The following is a 19,672-nucleotide window of genomic DNA, read 5'->3' as shown; positions in this document are numbered from 1 at the left end:
CCATTTTCCCTTTGGGAAATATGGTCACCCTAGCTAGAATGCAGTTTTAACGCAGGTCCACCTTGCTCTCTTCTCTCGAAATGGTATAATCGGGGACAGGAAGTAGTAGCCACCCTAAAGGTTAGACTACAACTCCCACTATACATCTGCAGAGGGGGGCGGATATGACGTTAAAGGTGGAAGTCGCGGTAGAGAGATGCGGAAGTAGGAAAGTTCTTTTCTGCTTATTCGCTCTCCCTTGCCGCTGGGTTGAGCAGCGGGTTGGCTGAGTTACTGGGGAGTGTGAGAGCGGAGGAAGTCTGATCCCGCCGGCTCGCCGTCGTAAGCGTGGCGGCCATCTTGTGCGGGAGGCGATCGGTGTGAGGTCTGGTGGTGGTAGCGAAGGACGGAGGCGGCTGTTCTTTCTCTCTTCCTTCCGTCTCCTTCTCTTGCAGCTGCTGCTGGGGGTGCTATGTCCGCCGAGAGCCCGGAGTCCGCCTCGGCCGAGGAGCAGAAGGTGGGCGGCCGGGTCGTGTCTCCTCAGGGCACGTGTGGGAGGGCGGCTGCTCTCTGCGGAGCTGTGTCGGTTCCGACCGCCCTCGGGGCCGGGTCAGCTGCGGCCCGGCTGGCTCTGCAGCGTGCTCTGTCTCTGGCGGCTGACGCTCCCCTTTCCCGGCCTGCGGGGGCCGCTGATTCCATCGGGGCGCGGGGCCCCGGGCCTGAGCTGCCCTTCGGCTCTGCCCGCGCGGAGGCCCCGCTTTGCTCCTGGCGAGGGATTGAGGGGAGCCCCCTAAGCGCGGTGGCCGCTGCCGGGCAGCAGGCCGGCTTCCTTGCGGGACGGGGATTGTCTCGGTGGGGCGCGTTGCCGTCGCTGATCCTGGCTGGGGAGGCCCCTCGGGAGCGGGTGTACGCGAGCTCTTAGCTCGGAGGCTGCTTCCCCGCAGGAAGGGTGGCGTGGCGCGCAGCCCCCTGCCCCGGCTCCTGCATTGAAGCGCAGCGGCCCACTGCAGGATCAGGGCTTACCCGTGCTGAGCTCTGTCCCGGGGGATGTTGCTGTCTGCGGGCAGCTGGGATGTGTGACTGTAAGCGGAGCAGGGTGTTGTAGGCCCCCGACTCTATAGCTTAACATGGCTGAGAGGTGAAAAACGCTAAGATATTGACCCTTGCACATTGTTTCACAAGGAGGAATTTTATTCTTCTGATAAATAAACCATTAATATGCCTGGGGCTGCGGGGAATGATCACTTTCCCTCTCCTCATTACTCCCAGGGCCTTTCCCTCTCCCCCAGCTAGTCTCTGTAGTCGTCTATGTTCTAGGGGTCTGAGGTTTTCATGTGCAGCCTTGGTTGCAGGAAACTATCCACCATTTTACCAGCATCCTAATTGCTGAGTGGCTCAAGGAGCAGCAGGCATCTTGAGTGTCTTTCTCAGATTTTCCTAGAGACCATAAAAAATGGAGAGCATCCAAGACAAAACTGCTGTACCATACTTATGACCTGTCATCATTGAAAATGGCCATTTTAAAAGAAATCATTGGCCAACTTTAAAACATTACGTCTGTTACTTATAGCATCTTGGAGTTTGAAAACTGGAATCTAGCTTCCCTAGTTTTATGCTGTCTTTGCTTTTTTTCCCCTTGATTTGGACTACAAAAAGTCTCTCTTCTTTTTAGGCTTGTAATGTTTGCAATGCAAGACCATATAGCAACAATACATGTTTTTTTTTTGTTTTTTTGTGTTTATCATGTTTTCCTAATTGAACTTAAGTTATGGAATCACTTCTGTTGTGCTGAAGTGCTGTGACTTTTTACCCCAGTCTAAATTTAGGTGATAGTCTTGAGAGCAAATATATGTCTACATTAGCACTTTTGTTGGTATAACTTAGGTTGCTTAGGGATGTGAAAAAAGCACACCCCTGAGCAACATTAGTTATGCTGACAGAAGTGTCAGTGTGGACGCCCCTATGTCAGCAGGGAACATTCTCCCACAAGCATAGCTACTGCTGCTCATTGGGGTGGTTTAATTATGCCAATGGGGAAGTTCGCGCTCTCTCTCATTGGCATTGAGCAGCTACATGGAAGACCTTTCAGTGGCACAGCTGAATCCGTACAGCTTTATCACTGTAAGCTCTGGAGTGTAGACAAAGCTCTGCCATCATCCATCTATTTTCTTGTGTCTGACCCGAACCAGCTGAACTAGGTAGAAAGGGTTTGGGGTAATGTTAACTGATTGAAATGTCTTAATGAAGACCTTAACCAGTTCAAACTTCCTAAAACAAGTACAATTTTTAGCTTAATGTTCTTAAAATTGGAAAACATTTGTGGAAAAACTATTAACGGGACAGTGTTGCTATCCAAAATATACTAAAACACACATTTCAGACTATGCATCTCTATCAGAATAGCTCTGTATATGTGAGTATTCTTAATACTAAATTATGCAACAATATAGCTTATATCTTTTTTAGAGTTCTATTTCAAGCAGTTGACACAGGCTGAAAACTTTACGATATTAACCAAATATCAATATGAAATCTTCAAAGTTTAAACATGTTATGGAGATTGTTTTGAAACCAAATCCTGGATCACTGTTCTGGTGCTGTAGTTCCACTGTGAAATTGATTTGAAATAGACCCAATCTAGTTTAATAGTCCAAGTCAAAGAAATTTATAAGAACAAACTTTGAATTATAAAAACTGAACTCAAATTTGATTTGCATCCTCTTAGGATGTTGTATGTGTAATTGTTACAAAGTTGTATTAATGGAATTAAAAACATTTAATAAACTGCATACTAGATTTTATTGACTAGTAGTTTAATTTGTGCACCCTCAAGGTGTTTCATTTGGGAGCTGGGGACATCTTGCCCTGCCCTCTTCCCAATTGTCAACTAATAGTAAATTAACAACTTTTTCAGGGTTACTTGCTTTAAAATCTGTACATATTGTCACATCTTTGATGTTCAGTCTCTCACTGATTTTATGTGCCATGAACAAACGCAGGAACCCTGTGACAAGACAGGAAAGCAGTTTGCACAGTCATCACCAGTATTTCCACAGGGCAAATCAAATGTTGTCTTTTGTAGCAGGAAATGAGAAATATTGCCTGAAAGATTTAGCAGTGTTTTGCCTGGGAAAATGTCACTGTTCTAGACTGGATTATCAGAATGTTATTGTATTAGAACTGTAGTATCTCTGTATCACTAAAGTTATGCACCCAGAGAAAAAAATCCTACAAAGCTCTGGAAGCACAGAAATAAACCCTGATTCAGTTAACACTTAGAACTGAAACTCGGACAATTCTTTAGATTATAAACTTTTTATTTTGCAACACTATCTTCTGTGAAAATCTGACTTTCAAATAACTCTTGTATTTGGATATAGGCTGATAATCTGAATTGGGCAGGGATTGTTAAATCATCAGAAGTTTTTCTAGTTGAAAGAGTTACATTTTAGAAACCTTTACTGTATGCTTGTTAGAGTAGAGGAATAAAAAATGTTAAATAAGGGCTAAAAATAACTTGAAACTTAAGACACGCAGACCAGTTTATTGTGTTTGGTGTAAAATTTGTGGGTGGGGAAGGAGGTGCCCTATTACAAAATACCTGTCATTTGCCAAAGAATGACAATGGGCTTTGTCAGTTCATTTTGTCTAGCCTTAGAGCTTCATATGTCCAAGAAGCCTCTCCTGAGAAGCTGCAGTTTACTCCTGTTTAAATAACTGCTTTTGCCACAGCAGTTTATCTTGGATTCAATTTATTGGTCTTCAGATTTTTATTTTTGTAAAATCTCCCTTTGGAGTACTCTCGATGTTTTGTTCTGCTATTCTCATTGAGCAAACTATAGTTTGAGAAGAACTGATAGTCACTTCTTTGAGTCATATAATTAGAAGAAACTGTACATCTGCATATTTAGATTTTTTTTTTTTGTCCTGATAGGGAAAAGGAAGCTGTGCATTCTGATCTCTGCTCCAAAATTTCATTGTCTGAGGCCTTGTCTAGACTACAGGGAAAAATTGATCTAAGCTACGTCGACTTCAGTTACTCCATTCACGTAACTCAAATTGCATAGCTTAGATCTACTTACTGTGGGGTCCATAATACGTGATGTCAACAGGAGATGCTCTCTTGTTGACTCCCTTTACTCTTCTCGATCTGGGGAAGTACAGGAGTCAAGGAGAGAGTGGTCTGTGGTCGATTTAGCAGGTCTTCATTAGACCTGCTAAATCGACCGCTGATGCATCGCTCGTGGATCCCTGGGTAAGTGTAGACAAGCCCTGACAGTGTATTGTATGTCAGACATCTTGGTTTATCTTAACCCACGTCCAGACTAACCCGCGGCATCGGCGGGTTAAAATCGATTGCTCGGGGATCGATATATCGCGTCTAGTCTGGACGCGATGTATCGATCCCCGAGTGCACTTACATCGATTCCGGAACTCCATCAACCCGAACGGAGTTCCGGAATCGACACGGAGAGCCGCGGACATCGATGCCGCGCCGTCCAGACGGGTGAGTACCTCGATTTTAGAAATTCGACTTCAGCTACGTTATTCCCGTAGCTGAAGTTGCGTATCTAAAACCGATTTTAATACCCTAGTCTGGACGTGGCCTTACTTAATAAAGGGTTGCAGAATTAATTCCTTTAGAGAGTCTGCATGCTTCCTTACGGCTGCCTAATTCAGAAACGTGTCAGTTGTACATGTCCTTCCTCCAAATAAGCTGTCAAAGATCTGCCTGGATTTTGCTTTTTGTAACATGTCTAGAGAATGTATCCTTTTCCGGAATTCACTAATGCCATTGATTTATGGGTCTCCACTGTTCAAATCAGTAGTAGACAACCATATTTTGCATCCTGTTCAGGTATTAATACACTTAATTAGTTTTGCTACAGTAGCATAAATGCAAATTCTGTTTGTTGACTTTATGGTAATATGCTAGCTTGTCAACACGTAAACTAGCACAAGCTGAGTTTCCTTTAAGAAACAGCAAGACAGTGTATTTATATTGGATGTTGGTCCTCATTTACTAATGCCACTACATGAAGATATTTGTCTGCCTATTGTCTTAAATGTCATATTTGTCTTAAATGTTCTGTCTTTTCTGGCTTTAAGCTGAGTAAAGGTGCTGTGCGAGGGTCACATTTACCAAACATCATCAATCTATAGCTATAATAAGAAGGACTCACAAGCTATTAGCTGTCAGAGCTTTTCAGAACTTGCATGGAAGACTTCCTGGGAAAACACATGGTTTTGTACAAAGTGATGGTATTGTGTTCAATTGGGTATCAAACTTCTGTCTACACACTGGAGTGGCTCACAACTGTTAGTTCCAATCTTAGGTCAGACTGTCAGAAAACAGGGCAGGCACTCCAACCTGGTATGTTCTATAATTAGATTTCACCAAGCCAGTAATAAACGTGAACTCCTGAATCGCTATATCAGTACTACAATGAAGTCCCCTTAGCTTCTCCAGCCCATGTTGCCACTCAGACAAACTGAACTTTGAGTTAAGGGTCTCACAAACCAAAAATCACACATCAGGTTTCTCCCAGTCCCAAACGACCAGTCGCTTGCCCTCAGATCAGTTCATACTCTGGATCTCACATCAAAGACAATGCTGTCAGCCAATTCTCTAATTAACTAAAGTTTTATTAGCTAAGAAAAAGAAATGAGTTTTTGAGAGATTAAAGCAGGTAAAATATATTAGCCTGTGAGTCAAAGTTTGTAAATCCAAAATGATAGCAGAGATGTAGTAATCTGCCAGTGTTCCAAAGTCTTCTCAGGGCTACCCAGAATAACTCTAGGGATCTCCATCTTTTTTTTTGTTCAGTTGTTCTACCCCCTTAAAATCGAAACAGTCAGAGGTAAAGGATCTTCCTTTGAATTCTTGTCCGTACAATAATTTGATAATTGTTTTTACTCACATAATGGCCAACTACTTTGAATTAGCATTTCCACTTACAGGAATATTACTCCTGGGAGAATTCTGTGCCAGAAAAAATACTTTTTGCACACAATATTTTAAAATTCTGCAAATTTTATTTGTCAGAAATAACACTACATAATCACATCAGTTTCAATTATTTTGGTTATTTATTTATTTATTTATTTCAAAATACCTTTCAGCAGGTATGTCTGTGACACACAAAGAATTTCCCCAGGAATAGAGTTAAAGAAATCCCTGTGACAACCCAGTTCCTGTTTCTCTGCCGCCTCTCCCTATCCCCTGCTGAGCCCAGCTGGGAGGCCAAATAGCCACAACCCCTCCCCCCCCCAGAGACCAGCTGTGGGGCCCTCTTGGCCCAGATACCTGCAACCCCTTTACGTGCCTCCTAGAGCCCAGCCGGAGAGGGCCCCCCCTTGCCCAGACACCCACCCCCTTTCCCCCAGAGCCCAGCTAAATGGCGCCCCCTTCCACACTCACAGATCTCAGTTGTGGGCTCCTCCCAGCCCAGACACCCATCCCCACACTCCTCAGAGCTCAGGGATCCAGAGGGAGAAACAGCTTGATGCTCAGTCCTAGGCTTATGTGGAGTTTCCTGTGCACCACCACCTCCTTCCTTCTAGGCACGCTGGGAACTGCAGCTCCTGGGAACCCTGTAGGTCCCTCCCCAGCAGCGTCTTCTATGTGTGAAATGGTCTCTGCCAGGTCAAGTGGTCCCTAGTGGCGGCCAGCAGCACTGCAGCCCATTTCTGTGGGGGGGGAAAGGAAATTCTGCACACACAACATTAATTTCTGCAGTGCGCAGTGGTGCAGAATTCCCCCAGGAGTAGGATATGCATAATGTGAATGCCTGCTATTACAATATAATAGGAAAGATAAGTGAAAACAATACAAGTAACATTCTGTTAGTTTTCATGAAGTTCTAACACCTGAATATTCTTCATTAACACATACTTTGATCTAGAGTTATTTAATTACCAGGCCTGTATAATGTAAATGTAATAGTAAGCAACAGGATATAGACGGGCAAAAACAATACAATTAACATCTCCTTTGAGCTCTGTTAACTCACAAATGAATTGCCTTGAATATATGCTACTACATTTAACTCCTTTGATATTCACACACAAGTGAATTGGCCTATAGCTCTGGCCTGAGCTGATCTGTCAGCATCACAGCACTGTTGTTGGAAGTGATCTTTATATATGAAAAGATATCTTGATTAGTTCAACCTCCAAATGAGATGCCATTTACTGTTCAGTGCAACTTCATGGGACTGTTAAAACTAGACAAAACAGAAAAATGTGCTGGAGGGTACAACATTGCCTTGGCAGTGAGGTGGGTTAGATGACTTGATAGGTCTTCTATATCTATTTACCAACTGGCTGCTTTCTGGTTCATTAATGTATTGCAATAGACTGGTTCAAGTGCTCCTGCATGGTGTGCCTATGCTGTCATTGAATTTTCTGTGAAGATTCCAAAGTCCTTCCTCACAAGATCCTGCAAATTCGGAGCCCATCAGTATGTGAGGAAGTTCAGTCTTTTTGCACAATCTTAACAAACTGAATTTAATGTAATTGTGTAATCTAGTTCTCCAGTATATTTAAGTTGGGAGTGTCTCACAATTCTCCACTGTTGAGTTGTGTTTGGACAGGAAAATATTGCATGTGGTGAATCCTCTGGCTTTCCAAAGAGGTAACAAGGGAAAGAATGATACCAGAGAGAGGCTTTAATTATGGTAACTTTTAAAGATGAGCTGGATGCAGTTGGGTGACAATCTCAGTGAGAGTTTTCATCCCTTTACTACTTGTCCAAAAGTCTTGCTTGCCTTTCACAAGAGGAGCATTTAGCCAGCCTTCCCGATTAAAAGCAACATCAACCAGCCTAAATCAAAAGGGCCTCCCCAAAATCTTGCCCTGGTTGAATACCAGAAATAGTCTAAGCTTGGCCTCTGCATTGGAAAGTAACATCAACATAACAGTATTGAATAGAAGAAAATACTTGTTTCTGAAAATGATTGGTCTGATAATGATTTCATGCATCTGGAAGATATGCACGTGCTCTTTTATATATACATATAATATGAGCAAATAAGAAATATAGAGGGTGATGTTGAGAAACAAGAGGCCACAAATTCTTGTGTCTGTAGAGTAGACATCTTTAAAATGTTGAATCACTTGATCTGTTGTATGCATCAGTCTGTTCCATCGGTGCGATGGACATTACTCAATCTTAAACTTGTACTGTATCAGCCTGTGGAAATCTGTTGGAACGTATATCAGACTACTTATAGATTCATTAGTATTCCATAAAAAGCCAGTATCTAAAAATGTGCTATAATTTCCTGACTAAAATGGCAGGTAAGGTTTCAGAGCTGTACTATTCTGATATCTGTATGCAGTGTGGGGTGATGCTAATACTCCATAGCTATAGTACAGTCATGAAAGAGGAGTCTCATCACAAACTAACATCTACACAGATCTTTTTTTGTGCAGCTTTAAGTAGGATGCAGGAGGGATGCTTGGAAAAGGTCCTACTGGCACTTATATAGACTTCAAAAGTTTTTGAACCATTACACTTGCTCTATGAAATTGGATACATTGGCTGATACAGTGTTATCAGCTGTTTGTAAAATGGGAGTCCTGTGAGATACAGCAGGAATCTCTTTTTTGCCTTGTATATTTAATTTTAAGATAGGAGAGGGGGACACTCTGTAGTTGCTGCAATCAAAGCTCTTAGAAAAATGCTGAACAGTGTCTAGTCAAATCCTCTCTAATGGTTTGTGGCATCAGATGGCTAACATGGATCAGTGTGCTATTGAATTGCATAGTGGGGGAGTTCTGGCATAGGTGTTTACAGAAATAATTTTTTTAATTGCATATGTTTCAGGAAATGGAAGATAAGGTGATCAGTCCAGAAAAAGTTGAAGAAGCAAAATTGAAAGCAAGATACCCTCATCTAGGCCAAAAGCCTGGGGGTTCAGATTTCTTGAGGAAGAGGCTTCAGAAAGGAGTGAGTTCTGTTTTGTAAATTGATACAAGTCTCATAGCATAGAAAAGTAAATGTGAAATGCTTATTGCTGTGATTTCTCCCACCACCACCACCATACTTATGCAGATAACGCATACAAGCTGCTAAGGTTTTTGTTGAGCCAGAGAGTAATGCTCTGTACTCTTACCCTAGACTAAAGCCATGCAGTGTTCAAAATCCTTTAATGTTGTTTTTTGAAGTCAGTAACTTTTTACACTATAGCAGTGTAACCGTGCCTAAGTGGGTCACAAATGAGGATGCCAAATTCAGGACGACCTGCTAAGAAAATAGGGCAGATAAACCCTAAGATTGGTGGCTAATCTCCCATGGGTTATACTAGACCAGCAACAAAAGTGAACTTCTTGTTAGCCAGTGTGGTGAAACAGAAGTCATAAAAGCAGTTTCCTTGGGCATCCCAGTCCTTGTATTACCACCGAAAACACTGGATTTAGAGATGAATGGTTCTTTACACCCAGTCTCATCTAATAAAAGGTTCTTCGGATCCCAAAGGACCAGCCACACACCCAGGTCAAAATATAACTCAGATCTTACCCAAAAATCATGCTGATGCCAATCCTTTAGTATCTAAAGGTTTATTTATAGAAAGAAAGAAAGAAAGGTGAGAGTTAAAATTGGTTAAAGGAATCACATACATACAGTAATTGCAAAGTTCTTGGTTCAGACTTGTAGCAGTGATGGAATAAACTGCTGGCTTAAGTCAAGTCTCTGGCTGCTTCCAAATCATGGTAAGTTCCTCAGTCCATTGATTAGAATGCTCCAATTAGGATAAGTTCATAGTCCAGAGGCTTGAGCAGGAAAGAGGCTGGAGCATGATAGAGGCAAAATGGAGGGGTTTCCAGGGCATTTTATATCCTCTGCCATGTGGTGGGAAACCCATTGTTTCCACCAAAAAAAAAAACAACCCCTCAGCACAGCTAGTAGAAAATTACAGGTAAAAGATGGGAGTTTGGAGTCACATGGGCAAGTCGCATGTCCCTGCCCAGTTTCACTCTGTCATTGCAGGAAGCCATTACCTGTACTCCGGACAGCATGTTTACAGGACAGTCCACTCAGTGTAGATGGGCATCTCCCATGGTCCATTGTAAGTTAAGTGTCCTTTTGATGGGCCACTCAATTTGAACAGTCCCTCCATGATGTGTTGGCTAACTACCTTGTTAATTACCCTAGGAGCAAACATTTGAAATACAGGTATAAAGCCAATATTCCTAACTTCAAATACAAAAACGATACATGCATACAGATAGCATAAGCATAACCAGCAACTCATAACCTTTTCATAGACACCTCACTTGACAACCTCTTGTACAAGATTTGTTGCAAATGTATAACAGTGGTTGCAACAATGATCTATATTGGTGGTTTTCAAACTATGTGTTGCGATCCGGAACTGGGTCACAGAATGGAAGGGACTGGGTCGCAGAAGCTCTGGTCAGCACCACTGACTGGGCCTTTAGAAGTCCTTTCGGCAGTGCAGCCCAGCTAAGGCAGGCTAGTCCCTACCTGTTCCGACACCGCGCTGCGCCCCAGAAGCGGCCAGCAGCAGGTCCGGGTCCTAGGCAGGGGTGCCACAAGGCACCGGCTCTGCACTCCTGTTGGTGGGCATGGTGCCTGCAGGCAAGAGCTGCTTATGTACCTCTGCCTAGGAGCTGGACTTGCTGCTGGCATCTTCCAGGGTGCAGCGCGGTCCATGGTGCTAGGACAAACAGGAAGCCTACCTCTGCACCCTGGCTGCGCCGCTGACTGGGAGCTGCTGGAGGTAACCCTGCACCCCAACCCTCTCATCCCAGCCCAGAGACATGACCTCCTCCTGCACCCCAACCCCCTGCCACAGCCCGGAGTCCCCTCCTGTGCCCCAAACCCCTCATCCAGGCCCCACCTCAGAGCCTGCACCCCACCTGGAGCCCCTCATTCCTGACCCCCTCACTCCCTGCTCCCCAACCCTCTGCCCCAGCCCTGAGCCCCTCCCACACCCCAAACCATTCATCCCCAGCTCCATTAGATCGCAGTCATCAACAATTTTCTTCAACTGGGTTGCCAGGAAAAAAATTTGAAAACCATACACTGGTCTGTATGGGCCTATTTTAATCAGATAACGTCACAAGCAGTAAAAGCCATGGGAAATGTTTGTTCATCCTTCCTGTTTTAGGATTGCCAAAAGTAGTGGCTGCTCTTGAAAAATATTCTCCCAAATTCTGAGTAGCTACATGAAGACCACAGTGATTCATTGAAATGTGTTCATTGTACTGTGCACATCACAGGTATTGTAGTCATAAATGTATACCCCAGCCTGTAGAGAACTGATCTAATGAGTAGAATAGTATGGAATGAGTCAGCACTTCTGTACTGTTCCCAACTCAGCTGGTGGTTTGTTTTTTACGCTGGGCCAGTATCTCATCTATTTTGTGCTTTCATTCACTCATCTGTAAACTGTTCAATATGTTTGTGTGAAAGGCACTATGTAAAGTATCCTCTGTTATCAGATGAGCAGTCATGGTATGCCGGGTGTTGTGCAAGCTTCTGCAACTCCTGGCAGTACATGCACCTTCAGATCTATAGCATCCTAGCTTTTATTGTTTGTTGTGCAGCCCAACTGGGAGGGGCATATGAAAGTGACTTCCAGCCATTTTTAATCCCCCACGTACCAGCCAATGCAAAGTTGTGTTGGCAGTTAATGGCCCCCCCAAATTGGTGGGAGGTAACAGCTGTGACGTAGTGGGAATTTTCCCTTGTTATGTTATATTTGAGCCTCTGTGAGTCTTATTGTTTTGCATGAATGCTGTGCGTGTCTGTTTCCCTGTATATTGCACCAATGTCTAAGTGGTGGGAATAAGGGTGTGAGACTTTTCTGGGGGCTACTCTAACTGCCTGCACAGATGCTATGGCCACCCCTTCGTAACCTGAGACCCAGGAGGGTGATGTGATCAGATGACTCTTGGCCTGGGAAGCAAGACAAAGGCTGGAGGAGGCGCAACAGGCAGGACAGGGGCCGCTTGGGGCGCAGAGGGAGGGCCAGAACCCTGGGTCTGGGCTCTCCAAGATGGACTTTGCTGAAAGTCACTGATTTCTGTGCTAACAAGTTCTGTCCTATGCTGTGTTCCTGTCAACTAATAAACCAGCTGACGGAGAGTCACATCTGACTGCAGAGTTAGGATGCAGGGTGCTCTGGCTTCCCCAGAAGGTCTGCCCGGGCAGACTCACTGCGGGAAGTGCACAGTGTGGAAGGGGATGCTGAATGCTCCAAGGTCAGACCCAGAAAGGTCTAAGCTGTGTAAGCTTCTTGCCCTGGAGACAGTATGCTGAGAGAAAGGATGCATGCTCCTCCAGAGTCCTGGCTGGCTTCGTATGGAGTAGTTCTAGAGCATCGCCCTGGTGACCCCATGACAGCAACTTTCTGAATGTCCTTTTTTCCTGTACCATGAGCTGGAACACCTGCTGCACAAGTCCTTTGCCACATGAGTGCAATTCTCAGGTAGGAGTTAAGATCGCTTTTTGGTGCTTTGCTGTTGGAGCAGTACAGGTCAGCCAGAGTAGGCTCAGGATCTTGCCCAGTAGTTGAAGCCAGTATAAATGAGGCTGAATTGGGAATGGTTAACCACGTTATTATAGTTCACCTATGCAATCCATACATGTAAGGTAAGTGCATGGAGGTGTGTTCCCAGGTTATCCTCACAGAATCTGAGTTTAGAGTTTTTTGTATGATGTTAGAGTACAGTGAACATGTTCATTCAATTCTTATGCTCAGAGAAAACATTTGTTTTTAAACAGAATATCTAAGTATGTGCTCATGTGTCTCGAACTATTCACTGCCGTTAAATATAATGTTGCACTGCGAAGGACGTTATGGTTGATATGCTTTTGCTGGTTATAGTTTATTTTACTTAGGGAACTGGTGTATGTTATACTAGCAAAAAGGCTGCACTGGGAGGGTTTTCCAGTTAACTTCACAGTGTAGACCTGGCCTAATACTCTTGGGATAACACAGATTTGGTGACTGTAATGCATTGGCAATCCAAGGTCAGGATGCAAATTCCAGAGCCCCCCATCACCAGCCCTTCCCAGGTAATTCTGTTAGCCCAGGCACTGTATATTGCAGCTGCTATCATACTTAATGGAGAGGCAGTCAGGGCTCAAGCTGTTCAGGGCTTCACAGTTGAAACCAGTACCTCAAACTTCTCCTAGAAATGAATTAGTAGTTAATACAGAACACTGAGCATGGGTGTAATGTGCTCTCTGTATTAAACACTTAACTAGTGAATTACATGTTCTACAGTATTTAACTTCCAACTGGCTTGAATTTATAAACCTATAAATAGGGTAATCTGTTCCAGAGGTGATATGGATTATGGAGGAAAACTTTCTCCATTACTAGAAGCTTAATTTTAAGTCTGATTTTTGGCCTCCTTGTATAACCTAAAAATAGTCACATAAGCCTCAAAACTGGCAAATCTGGGGCTGAAGTAGAGAATCTTCTTTACAATATATGCAGTGAATGGGACAGCAGGTTCCCGGATTATGTTTGACACTTTGCAGCAAAAAATAAAGCCAGAAAAAGATGAAAAGTTTAGTTTACTAAACGCCATTAGCTGAGACCTAATGGGTAGCAGTAACATTTGGTTTGCCTGCTCCAGCCACTATAAAAGTAGGTTCAAGTTGTGGTTTAAATATCAAAGTTGTAAATCTATAGCCTTTTCTTTGTGGAGTTGTCAAAATGTAACCGGACTGAGGAAAGGGGTTGTCATTGCAGATTCTCTCCACTCCCAACTGTCTGTTTTTTATAAGTAAAACAAAGACCATCCTTATACAGCCAATTAATATTTGGGAAGAACAGTCTTGTTATGTATTGACACTTCTCATAGACTTGAACCATCTACATGTCTCACTTTTAAAGGGACACTAACAACTTAAATCACGTTTCTGAATTTTAATTGTCAGATTTGTTTTATTTACTGTTATTTTACTGGGTTTTTTTTTCAATATTCTCTGCGTTAGACAGTGTTCCGTGTGTAGCGGGTTTCTCTGTATAATCACTTCCCTTCTTTGTTCATTGGTTCTTTTTAATATGCAGTGTGGGAAGACACTTACATTGAATTGTTGTTGGAAATAAAGCAAAATTTTTGTTAGTAATTAGATTTTGGAGGATGGGGCACATGTTTACATTTCCATAATCGTTGTTAGCCCATTGATACGGGGTTTAAAATATGGCACTGCATATTCTGACTTCTGTTCATGTGGCACAGTGGCTCAGTTTTGAAGCAATTGGTTCTACAGTCTGCCACAAGTCTTCAGGAGGCAGTTTTCTTCTATGTCCATTTTGCTTCGTCTCTGATACCACTTTCGTTTGGCCAGAGGCAATGAGCACTAGCCCTTCCATAAATGTAGTAAATGCTACACTGTCCTTTTCTGTTACAGAAATGTAAGAGCGAAAACTAGTATTATGGGGGGAATCACAAAGACACTCAGGGCTAGATTTACAAAGGAATTTAGGTGCCCTAGTGGAATTTGCAACTTCGAGTTAGACGCTCGGACTCCCTTCAATGGATCGGGAGAGTTAGGTGTCTAAGAATGGGACTAGAACAAATCACAACACTGAGTGGGGAGCTGCCTAAGCCAGCCAGTAGGAAACGCCAGTGCCTAAGCTCCACTCCTCAAAGAGAGTTAGGTTCGTAAGTCTGGGCTGGAGGGAGTCAGCCAGCTCCACTTGGGATGTGCAGCCATGCTCTCTCTCCTCGAATTAGGTACTGAAGCTGCTGTGTGTGGTGGGTTTTTTTTTTTTGTAAGAAATGCAGTAGTAAGAGGCACCATCCCTGTTATCACCTTTGGTTAGGGCATGCTGGAGACCTGGGCTCAATTTCCCCTGCTGCCTGACATGGAGAAGGGATTTGTACTTGGGTCTCTTACTTCTCAGGTGAGTGCCCTAACCACGGGGCCATGGGATATTCTGGTATGGGGGTGTCTCAGTGTGTCCTCAGTATTTTTTTGTCTTGTTTTTGTTTTTCCTAAGACCATAATTAAGGCTATGATTTAATCACGGCAGTCACGGATTCTGTGATTGTTACGAGACCTCCGCCAGCTCCGGAGCCAGGGCTGCATGCCTCCCCTGTGGCTACAGCTGCTGGAGGCAGGGCTGTGTCCCCCCTTCCTCCTCTTCCCCATGGGGATTGGGCTCAGCCTGTCAGTCCCCCTCATGGAACTCCTGCTGTCATTCCTCCTACCTAGCTCTGCCCCCACCCCCGTTATTTTTAGTAAAATCACAGACAAGTCACCTGCTCCCATGAATTTTTGTTTGTCTGTGTATCTATCTGACTTCTACTAAAAATAACCGTGACACAATCTTAATTTTAACCATAGTACATGCAGCTCAGGAAGGATTTTCTGTGAATGTGGCCGTAACTAATTTTGCTGTATAATGTGAAGTCTAGTTAAATATGCTGGGTGCACTTTTTTTAAGGAAACACAGCTCTGGGATTCCTGGAGCAGACTCTCTATCCTTTGGACGTTCTAAGATAGTTTGGTTGTCGAGGTACATGATTCTGAGTTACGGAGTTCACTTAGCTCACCAGCTTTTCAGGTTGGGGGTTGAAGTCCTTGAGAGTGAATGAAGCCTCTTGTTCTTTTGAAAAATATGGTCAGTAGCAAAGTGCTTATGCAACAGGACAGACCTATGGTTACATGTGCAATCTTATCAGCGTTTCTTCACCTGCCATGCTTAACTCTGCTGTCTTAATGTTCTCAACATACTGTTTTTACTTTGGAGTGTTTAATAAAGTTACTGTGCCCCAAATGGGGTAGAAAACAGTTTTGTTTTTTAACTCTTCATTCTTCTCCTTTCTAAGAACACTGCTTTAATCTTCCCACTCAGTTATCTATTTCTGAATTTTGAAATGGTCTTTGGTTCAATAACTGATGTAATTCATGTATTGGATAAACTTTTCAATTCTTAAATATTTTTGTCTTTTCTAGCAAAAATACTTTGATTCTGGGGATTACAACATGGCTAAAGCAAAAATGAAGAACAAGCAACTTCCTACCGCAGCTCCTGACAAGACAGAAGTGACTGGTGATCACATTCCCACTCCACAGGACCTTCCTCAGCGGAAACCATCTCTTGTTGCTAGCAAGCTGGCTGGCTGACTGACTAGAATGGCTGAACTGCATGAATCTTCTCATTCCCATTTTCTCCTGAATAGTTTTTCCTCACTTTTTTTTTCTTCCCCCTCCCCCTTACACTAAGTCATTGAGACTGACAGCTTTGCAGGTAGTGGTAGCGTGTGCTGCTATTGTAAGGGAGTACTGTTGAGAGTAAAATGTGTAGTACTTGGACTAGTTGAGAACAATGCACTGATAAAAAGGACAGGTTTGGTTAGAGCAATGTAAAGTAATTTACTTGAAAATGTACATATTGCCTATTTCCTAGTGTAGGACTGGTTTCAGCAAGTGACAATAGCAAGTTTTTACAATTTTTAATGTTTCTGCTTTCCTTATTTCACCTTAATTGCAACATAGTATGTTTGTAAATATAACTACCTGTTGTGTTGCTTTTTCTTCTGTGTTTGATTTCTGTTTTGTTCTCTAAAATAGAGGTTTAGACCACAAGTTGCTAGAAGGTAAAGCATGTGTAAAAACAATACCGGGGCTCAATTTGTGCATCTGCTCTTGAACTTGAATGGCCTTAAACCTGTTTCAGCTTTAACAATAGACTTTTACCTGGGCAATATTTGCCCATTCTCATAAACTCTTGTGAACCTAGTGCTTATTTGCAACTGCCTGTTGAAGCTGGTATTTTTTTCAGTTCTGTAGTGTAGAACACACTTTTGTTGAAGATGTGAATGAAGTGTGCATGTGCATAGACTGTTGAATTCACTCTTGTGCCATTTTTGTAAATACAATAGTTTTGCACAACCTTTTGCAATTGTCTATTAATTTTACATTTTAAAAAGCAGAATGTGCCAACCAGAAGCACAAATAATTCTGTACCTTTGAAAGTCTCAGCCTGAAATTATGTGCTCAGAATCTTGCTGCTGAACGTAAAAACTTGTATACCCAGGATTGATGAAACACTTAATATAGACACTTGATTGAGTTGGTCTTAACCTTATGCTTTTGCAGCTGTATATTTTTTGTGTGCAACAACCTTCAATGTTCATATATGGTAATCTGAATTATGTACCTTATGGGCATTCGAAGGCAGGTGTCCATTCTGTTCAGTATCTTTTAAATCGATAGTTTTTAAAGTTGAAATGCTTTGTGGGATATTTGTAATTAGAGAAATAAATGTATGAAAACCTATACTGTCATAAGGGGAACCCCTCAAGGACAGCCTTCAGAACTACTAGGGGTTACTAAGAAATTGACAGGCATTAATGCATTTGGAATATTTAACATTTTTAATTGAAAGGATTTGAAATCTTGTTTTGCTGAACTCTTAAGGTGGGCGATATAATATATAGACTTATTGATGGGACATCTTAGTTCTTTGTGTTGCACAACAAACTCTAACTGGTTTTGATCAACACCAAGAATAGAAACTTGTATTATACACTGAGATCTGTCGATTAACACAAGATGTGTCTATTGATAATATTGTAGTTAGTCATTTCAGTAAATAAGGATAAATTTCACTTTCTCTGTAGACATTGCAGGTCATATGGGGACCTAAATTGCTAGATACAGCAGGTAACACTTAGAAGCTACCAAAATATAAATGTAATTACATGATATCAGAAAACTAACTGAGCATGGGCACAATATAAATCAGAACTTGCTCTTTTAGCTGGATCAGGTATTAGTTAATGAAGTGCTTGCTCTAGAATGCTTACTAAAAACCAATTAACAACAAGGCTATAAGTTCCTCTTTTGAAAGGAGGAGTTCAGAATTGTTCCTCCTCCCCCTCCCCCCGAAAATCACCTCTCCAAGAAGACAAGAGTCTTGGATAACTTGCTTTTGTCATTCACTTCTTAAAGGAAAACTGCAACATAAATCCTTTGCGTAAACCTAGCCCCATCACAAGCATTCATGAAAGATTATTCTAATTACAATGTGCATTTAAAAAATCTTCTGTATTGTAATCATCTCAAAAAAAAGCTTGTGGGGGAAATGACCATTGAAGAAAAATTAGACTAATCTTTCTTCTTTTCAATGCCCCATCCCAAAGAAAATGAGGAAAAACTTAGTTAAGCTTAACTCAGACCTATTTGACCATGCACTATGGCCAAAGAGTCTGATCGTTTCCATAGGCACCAAGCATCTGCAGCTCTCATTGACTTCTCATTTTGAAAATTCTGGTCTCTCATAAAAGATGTAGCAGTAGATATGTTAATTATGTGTATGGTAGGTTTATTTGACCCTCCCCCATTGTGGTCAATGGAGGACACTCATCCCAGAGAATTTCCAAATCACAAAGAAATCTGTCCCTTCTTACGTGTCTTTTATAGGTCTTTTTGCTAGTAATTGATTAAGGATATGCTAATTACAGTCCACTTTTTCCTTATCTTCCATTAAGATTATAACAGATTTGTGAATATTTTTCATGGGAACAGACTGAATAAACAATAAAATTGATACCCTGTTTCCATAAGTAAAAAGTTAATCTGGGAAAGGAGAACAGTCTTATCATATCATAAGTGTATACCACAATAGCAAGGAAATATATCTATCTATATATAGAAGTAAACTGCTTTTTATAGATGTCTGTCCTAATGTGAAAATCCTTCCTTATTTTTGTATGTATGACTGAAAGCAAATGAAAAATTAGACCTACTGATAGGATTTAAGATTTGGTCTGAAACAAGATTCTAACAATTGAAAGTGACTCAATGTGTATTGTCAGTGATGCTACACAGTAATTCACTGGGTGAGTTGTCTTGACATTTAGGGAGGTAAAAATGGCTTAAATTTAACATTTCATTCAGTCAACTATAATTCACTATTTTGTACCATTGATTAGACACCAAATGCTGCTTGTCCATTCGGTGGCTTGCAGTTCTTAAAGTTGTAACAAATACCATTATAGATGATCCATGAGAAATACATATTTGAAGTACTGTTTTACTAACCAGGGAATGACTGATTTGTGAGCCTTAACCTCTTCTGATAAACCTCAGCAGCAGGCACAGCTAGTTTGATTATATACATTATTGATCATTAATTAAGACTTAATGGTGAAGCACAATAGTCGCTTCACAGTAGATCAAACTTGACTGCTAATCTACACCTACCTTCATCTTACTCTAGCAAGATAACTAAGCTATCCAAACTTGTGTACATAATGTATAATATGAGTTTTGCCATTTGATAAATAACCTTTTTCAGAGATCTATCTGCATTGTAGCTTGGTAGTCCCTTTCCTATCTTGCCTTTAAGGATAGGCAGTGATTAGCTAGTAGTACTCATGTAGGTTTATTATACATTAGCAAGCAGAACCAACATTTTATTCAAAATAGTTGCAAGTGGATTAATTAACAGCTTCAAAAATATGTCCCCAAACCTATAGCACTGAAGGCTTCCCTCATTGTTCATGGTACTGTAGGACAGTGTTTGTGCAAAGGCCGCAAGAGTGCTGTTTTGTTGGACATATTCTTTATACCCACTCCAGAAGTTAAGGTGATAAAATGTCAATTGCTTCTTACAAACATACACATTGTATAGTATACATAATAAATTGATCTGCTTAGTTTTTATTGTGATGTGCAAATTTGTCTTGT

General features: G+C 42.0%; 1 protein-coding gene across 1 annotated transcript; it reads left to right on the top strand.

Annotated features, from left to right (window-relative positions):
• The first annotated feature begins 224 nt into the window (after positions 1–224).
• Positions 225–19,648, top strand: ARPP19 (cAMP regulated phosphoprotein 19). The gene is made up of 3 exons (XM_030577581.1): positions 225–496; positions 8,810–8,932; positions 15,932–19,648. The coding sequence occupies exons 1-3, from the start codon at positions 452–454 to the stop codon at positions 16,100–16,102; spliced, it is 339 nt and encodes a 112-aa protein (XP_030433441.1). The 5' UTR covers positions 225–451; the 3' UTR covers positions 16,103–19,648.
• The last annotated feature ends 24 nt before the right edge of the window (positions 19,649–19,672 follow it).

Source organism: Gopherus evgoodei, chromosome 10, assembly GCF_007399415.2.
Source record: "Gopherus evgoodei ecotype Sinaloan lineage chromosome 10, rGopEvg1_v1.p, whole genome shotgun sequence".
Taxonomy (NCBI): domain Eukaryota; kingdom Metazoa; phylum Chordata; order Testudines; family Testudinidae; genus Gopherus; species Gopherus evgoodei.
The sequence above is the reverse complement of the archived record's forward strand: the minus strand, read 5'-3'. Positions and strand labels throughout refer to the sequence as shown.